At 34.9% G+C, this 7,500-nt stretch overlaps 2 protein-coding genes across 2 annotated transcripts in view; one reads left to right on the top strand and one right to left on the bottom strand.

The window, feature by feature from the left end:
* The window catches only part of LOC135212239 (uncharacterized), a 790,449-nt gene that overhangs the window by 462,499 nt on the left and 320,450 nt on the right, over positions 1–7,500 (bottom strand). The gene's annotated exons all lie outside the window — the stretch shown is intronic.
* LOC135212136 (endochitinase-like) overlaps positions 2,772–7,500 on the top strand; it is a 12,363-nt gene continuing 7,634 nt past the window's right edge. Inside the window, exons 1-2 of the mRNA XM_064245547.1 lie at positions 2,772–3,019; positions 6,156–6,325. Of these exons, the coding sequence (XP_064101617.1) occupies positions 2,929–3,019; positions 6,156–6,325 (261 nt within the window). The 5' untranslated portion in view covers positions 2,772–2,928. The remainder of the gene's footprint in view (positions 3,020–6,155; positions 6,326–7,500) is intronic.

A 7,500-nucleotide genomic window follows, 5' to 3' on the forward strand; every position in this document is an offset into this window, starting at 1 on the left:
TCTGTTTTCAGAAAAGACGACAAAAGCACAGAGTATAGGCGTGCATGCATGATTGTCAGTTGTAACAAAAATAAACACAAGCATTACAGTCGGCATAATGAACCGTTTTCATTAACTCTTTAATTAAAAGCTTGTGTATTCCCAAATGACAATCGCCGCATCGATAACTCTTCTTTTTCCGTTATCAGTTTATAATGCTTTTCCAATTTCCGTCAATTTTTTTAGAAACTTCCATACTACCAATCAAGAGATAATTGATTTCTACTTTGTTGTCATCAGATAATTCACCTCTCTCTCTCTCTCTCTCGGTGGTTTTTCGTTTTTCAAAATGTTTGATATTTTGCGGTCATTTTCATATCATTAAATCTTTCTATCTCAAGAGTATACTTGATAGATATTTTCTCTGTGAACAAGTTACGACAATGCGATTTATATTTTCGTCAACATTACACAGTATTGTATTATTATTATTTTATTAAGAAGAAGATGGACCCTATTCATATTATTCATATTCATATCATTTATTATTATATTATTATTATTATTATTATATATATATATATAATTTTTTTTTTTGTTTTTTTTTTTTTTTTTTTTTTTTTTTTTTTTTTTTTTGCTCTATCACAGTCCTCCAATTTGACTGGGTGGTATTTATTAGTGTGGGTTCTGGGTTGCATCCTGCCTCCTTAGGAGTCCATCACTTTTCTTACTATGTGCGCCGTTTCTAGGATCAGCACTCTTCTGCATGAGTCTTGGAGCTACTTCAGCCTTTAGTTTTTTCTAGTTTTCTTTTATTATTATTATCATTATTATTATTATTATTATTATTATTATTCAGAATGATGAACCCTTATTCATATGGAACCAGCCCAACACAGGGACCCTGAGCTGAAATTTACGCTTTCAAATAATAATATGGTGTTCATTAGCAAGAAGTAACAAAAGGCAATAGGCATTACAGGAAGAGATCACTTATTAAAGAACAAAAAAAATGAACATCACAACATTATGGATATGAGGATATCTACATTCTACCGGTATTTTTGATGTTTAAACAATGTTCCTTGGTGTCGTAACTGTCTCTGAACTGCTTTACTGAAGTGCTATTAGTACAAGCAGTAGCCCGACAATATCTCGTTATAATACTGTAATTTAATGCACAAATGGCCGGTGCGTCCTTTTAAAATCACAATTGAATTTCACTCAAACAAGAAAACACTAGGAAGTGGAACGTCAAGATCAAATAAATAGCTGTTTAACTGATCCGAAACTTACAAGTGTTTTAGAGATGTGTAACTTAATGCACAAATGGTTGAAATGGCCTTTTTAAAACATTAAATCGTACTTTCGCTTCGCTCGAAGTACTAAAAAGAAGAATATCCAAAAAAATCGCACAATTGATTAATTTTCTGAACCCATTTCACCTCTCCCAGTCCAAATATTCCAGAAAGTACCTTTTCCAAAACATATTTCGATGTGACACCCAAATTCCACACAATTATCCAGACATAATTCCAGCTCGTTTTAGACGTATAAAGGTTATAACGCGGTGCCACCTACCTCGCCCAGTCAGACAATAACGTCAAATCTTTGACATTTGAACGATGGATTCCTAGAACAGCGACCATAAATCCATATCATTGTTTATCAAAGTGCTTTAGTTTAATAAATGCTGTAAGTTTAATATTAATATATTCGGTACCCATTTTCATTATTCATACAGAAAATATACAGTTGCATATATACATGTACATGGACATGTACATATATAATATATGAATATACATATATACGTATATACATGCATATGTATATACATACATATATGTACATACATATACATATATGAATATACGCTTAAAAATCACAGAAGATGCACGTAACTTTATTGAATGTACATGTATATGAATATACATACACAAATATGTACATACATATAAATATGCATATACCAATATTTACATACATATACATGTACATGTATTTACATACATACATACATACATGAATATACATATATAAATATGCACATACATATAAGCATATGTATATACATATACATATACAAATACAGATGCATATGTATACACACACATCCTAAAATTATTTCGAAAGGATTTGAACATGAAACACTAAATACCTATGTATATGGCGACGCCAGCCAGAGTAATAATACTGACACCTTTGCTTAACTCCAGACAGAGTCAGCGAACAGAAAGATGATTCAGTCCATTTCGTATTCAGCAACAGAGTCCACGGCCTTCTGACACAAACGTTATCTATCGACCCAACATCGAACAAATGGTGGCACAACGACATTGATAACAAAAGAAAAGCGGGATAGTGATAAATATAAAAAAATGAAGGCTAATCGTCCATCAGCAGATGGGAACATCAACAGCTGATGCTTACGTATAGAGATTTTCACCAATTCCACATTTGTCAGAGCCGCTACAGATTGCCACCAGAGACTCGACCCATAACGAAGCTAGTTATTCATTGCACCTATTCATTAACTGCTCCCACTAACAGGACCATTTGAGATCCATCAGATAACGCAAAAGGTTAAAATTGAAAGCGCCATTGCCATTACGCTGGGATGTGGAGATCATGAAATAAAATGGTAATTGGGAACCGGCGGTATGCGCAGTTGCCTTTTGTCTAAAACTTTCCCTGTGCTTTTAAGATCCTAGATAGTGGCAGATTTAAAAATGAGCAGAGTTAACGAAGATAAGATTCGATTTCACGCGTAACTAAAACGGCATACAGTGCAGTACCAAATGAACAGGAATGAAGTATTTTGTCTCTCTTGTTAAAATCAGTGAGTACCAGCAGTCTGTAGAAGTAAAGCTAACACTGAATATAGGAGTGAGTTAGTGCCACGGATGAAAATGCTGTGTGATTCGTAATTCAAGAATTCCAAGACAAATGCGGCTGATTCCTTCCGTGTTAGCTGTTGCGACAATTCTTATTTTCCCTGCGACATCAAAGGCTGCACCGCCCCGTCCTAATGGTATAGGTACGTTGAAAGCAAAAGTAAGTATTAAGTATTTTTTATTAATAAAACGCCACAGGTTATCTACTTATTATGTATTCCACTGCATCATTACAGTAAATATACCAAACTGAACTGAGCATAAAAATTAGGCCAAATGCCAAGTACTGGGACCTACAAGGTCATACAGCGCTGAAACAGAAATTGCCAGTAAAGGTTTGAAGGGTGTAACAGGAGGAAAACCTTAAAGCAGTAGCACTATGAATCAATTGTTAGGAGAGGGCGGAGGAAAGTAAGATGGAAGAAAGAGAATATGGAAGGATAAACAGTAAAAGAAATGGAGGGTTCCTTTTCCAAGCAAAGTGAACAAGACTATACCCGTGGCTATGAATAGTGAGTAATATGAGCAGTGCTTTCATTGAATTTCTACAACTTCAGAGTACATGAATCAAATTCATTTCGTCTGAATTCATTCCTGTCAAATCGTCGATGGCTTTCTGATTCAGATCAATTTTGGTATGAATTATATTCGGCACCATCTTCTAAATTTATTTACAAAGAAAATTTACAGTTGCAGATATATATTCAAAAACGATTTCCAAAGGATCTGAACATGAAGGTAATAATACTGACGGATTGGCTTAAAGCCAAATTGAATCATGATGTAAGTTTGTCACAAAAGAAATGGATATAATCCTTAAGAAATCCAGGTTTTAACGCATCCAAATACCAGATTGCAAGGATCCAATAACAGCAACCAGTGCTTCAGTTTAAACTGAAACACAAACATTCTTCTCCTTTTAACTAGAAGACCACTACGTAACCAGTAACTAGACAATTAACTGTCAGATAGGAGACTCACGGACACGCCCACATTCCTTTGCTTCTGAGGAACGGAATGGAATATAGACTTTAGGCCAAATGCTAAGCGCTGGGATCTAAGAGGTCATTCTGCGCTGAAAGGAATATTAGCACTAAAAAGGTTTTTAAAGCTTTAACAGGAAAAAAACCTCGCACTTGTACTGTGAAGCAACTGTTATGAGAGAGTGGTTAGCAAGATGGAAAAAGAAAAAAAAAAAGAATATGAACGGATGAACAGGAAAAGGAATGAAAGGGGTTGAAGCTAGGGGCTGATGGGACGCTGCAAAGAACCTTTGATAAGGAGGAAAAACGTCTATGACTTATCTGATGAAAGGAAAGAAGATAAGTAGAAATTTCCAAAATATAAATAAGAAGGTAATCTTTACAAACAGTCATTGCTCTTCATAAGTAGAAGTCTGAGGGAGAAAATATGAGGTAATAGTGTGTGTATATATAGATATATATATATATATATATATATATATATATATATATATATATATATATATATATATATATATATATATATATAATATATATATATATATAGAAGACTAGTAATGGGGCTCAAGCCCTACAGATATCACAAGGCGGAGAGGTAAAGGCATGTCTCAGCGTAGTACATAATTTATTGCCGACGTTTCACATCACTTCGATGCATTTTCAAGGCTGGCAATTGATAAAAATACATGCAAATTATCCAATCCTGAGCTATCCTGCATCCGTAACCACTCTATTACCTGTCGCTCCCGCTTGGACATCAATGATTTTAAAATTATTGGATCAGCCAATAAAGATGACGAGCATTTAACACTGGAATCAATTTTAATCAAAACTAATGTACCGAATTTAAATGCCCAGTCCTCGTCAGTTCAACTGTTCATAGCCTAACCACTTGTTTGTTTACATTGTTTTGTGTGTGGATGTTTTTTTACTTTACTATTTTTTTTTCTCCCCACTCTGTCCTTCAGTCACCTTCTATTTTTTACTCTGGTAGGTTGTCTCTCCAACCTAGTGTTGTTGTACAAGAATTTTTACATTTTAAATGTTTTAGTGTTCAATTTTAAATTTTAAATATTATACCGTGTTTTATCAGTGACGTGTCTTATATGTTTGTATTTTTATCAATTGCCAGCCTTGAAAATGCATCGAAGTGATGTGAAACGTCGGCAATAAATTATGTACTACGCTGAGACATGCCTTTACCTCTCCGCCTTGTGAGATATATATATATAAATATATAATGAAAACTTAGTGTAAGTCTTGACCGCGTCAGGATTTACACAAGTTTTCCCTTTTCTTGTGGCAGAATGATTATAATCATATATGTAGTTACATTGCAGACTGTTCACAACGATGAGAAAATAAAATACTAAGCAACGAGTACTTTCGTGAAATTACTACACATGTTCGATACATAGTTTTCCATTTTTTTCCATTTCGTAGAGAACCTACAACGCTTCGTGATGTCTCGGTTCATGCACACACACACACACACACACACACAAACATATATATATATAATTTTTCATAAATTTATATATTATATATACAATATACTATATATATAATAAATTATATATATTTAATATGTTTTACAAAACAACATTCTCCCAGTGCGGTGTTTCACGTAAATACGTAAAAAATTAAAATAAATAAGATTAAATAACATTAAAACATGGCAGACCATACAGTATATTTACTTAATCCGAAATAATACTGTGGAATCTTCTCTCCTTTTTCATGAGAAAATATTTCAGATGACCCGGGCCAACTTTGATGAACTCTTTAATTCCCTTGGGGAAAAAAACAGGCATCGTTTTCTGTTGTTCGTAATTGCCTTGAGGTCATCGACAACCAATAAGAGCCCACGAAGGTTTGTCGGCAAGTTTACTGAACATCATAAAACTATACCTTTTTTGTTTCCTTGCAAGAAAATTAAGAGTTTATCATAGAAGTTGGCATGGGTTATTTTCTAAACGTGTCTTGTTGTTTTTCTAAACTTGCCTTGATTCTTTTCTAAACATGTCGATTACTTTCTAAACATGTCTTGATGACTTTTTAAACATTTCTTGCTGATTTTATAAAAGTGCCTAGCTTACTTTCTATAAAAAACGTTTCTCCTTTTGCCTTGTAAATGTTTTTCTGTTGACCTGATATTCCACATTTCCTCCTTTTGCCTTGTAAACATTTTTCTCCTAACCTGATACTCCACAAACATTTGTCCTCTTGCCTCGTAAATAGTTTTTCCCTGACCTGATGTTCCATAAAGGTTTCCCTTTTCTGCCTCTTATCCCAGGTAAGCCAGGCCACCGCTCCTGCTATTTCGCATCCTGGGCCCTATACAGACAGGAAGAGATCAAGTACAGCCTTCAAGATGTTCCTGGAGACCTCTGCACTCACTTGGTGTATGGAGGGTATTCTTTGATATCGAGGAGGACCTGGGGTATAAAGCCCTTGGAACAATGGGTAAGGGAAAGACAAATCGAAATTCACAAACCAAGAAATAATTAACCTTAGGATTTCGTACAACTGGAACCTGAGAAGTTCAAGGGAAGATTCAGTGCATTTACTAACCTAATAAAATTTCCCTTATATTTTCATAATCTACTTACATTTTTATCTATTTACCTATTATTTGTTAATCAATTTCTTTTTTTTATTATACGTGATCTCTTCTTTCAGGATTGCCTGTTACCTTCTGTTAATTCCTAATGTGCACCACATTCTTAGGAAGTTTGAATTTCAAGTCAACGGCCCTTGTGGTGGGCTTGTTCCATATGAACAAGGTTCATCTTCTGAATAATAATAATAATAATAATAATAATAATAATAATAATAATAATAATAATAATAATAATAACAAAAGTACTACATAAGATGGGTGCCGGGTACCAACTCAAGAAAAGAGGCAACAGAATCAACCATCTGATGTTCATGACGACATCAAGCTGTATGGTAAGAGCATCAAGGAAATAGATACCCTAATCCAGACTGTAAGGATTGTATCTGGGGACATCAGGATGGAGTTTGGAATAGAAAAATGCGCCTTAGTCAACATACAAAAAGGCAAAGTAACGAGAACTGAAGGGATAAAGCTACCAGATGGGGCAACATCAACACATAGATGAGACAGGATACAAATACCTGGGAATAATGGAATGAGGGGATATAAAACACCAAAGAGATGAAGGACACGATCAGGAAAGATATGCAGAGACTCAAGGCGATACTCAAGTCAAAAACTCAACGCCGGAAATATGATAAAAGCCATAAACACATGGGCAGTGCAGTAATCAGATACAGCGCAGGAATAGTCGAATGGACGAAGGCAGAACTCAGCACCATAGATCAGAAAAACCAGGAAACATATGACAATACACAAAGCACTACACCCAAGAGCAAAATACGACAGACTATACATAACACGAAAGGGGAAGGAAGGAGGGAGAGGACTACTAAGTATAGAGGACTGCGTCAACATCGAGAACAGAGCACTGGGGGCAATATCTGAAAACCAGCGAAGACGAGTGCTAAAGAGTGCATAGGATGAACGACTAATAAAAGTGAACGAAGACCCAGAAATATACAGAGACAGGAGAATGACAGACAGAACAGAGGACTGGCACAACAAAAACCAATGC

This window comes from Macrobrachium nipponense, chromosome 40, assembly GCF_015104395.2.
Source record: "Macrobrachium nipponense isolate FS-2020 chromosome 40, ASM1510439v2, whole genome shotgun sequence".
Classification (NCBI taxonomy): domain Eukaryota; kingdom Metazoa; phylum Arthropoda; class Malacostraca; order Decapoda; family Palaemonidae; genus Macrobrachium; species Macrobrachium nipponense.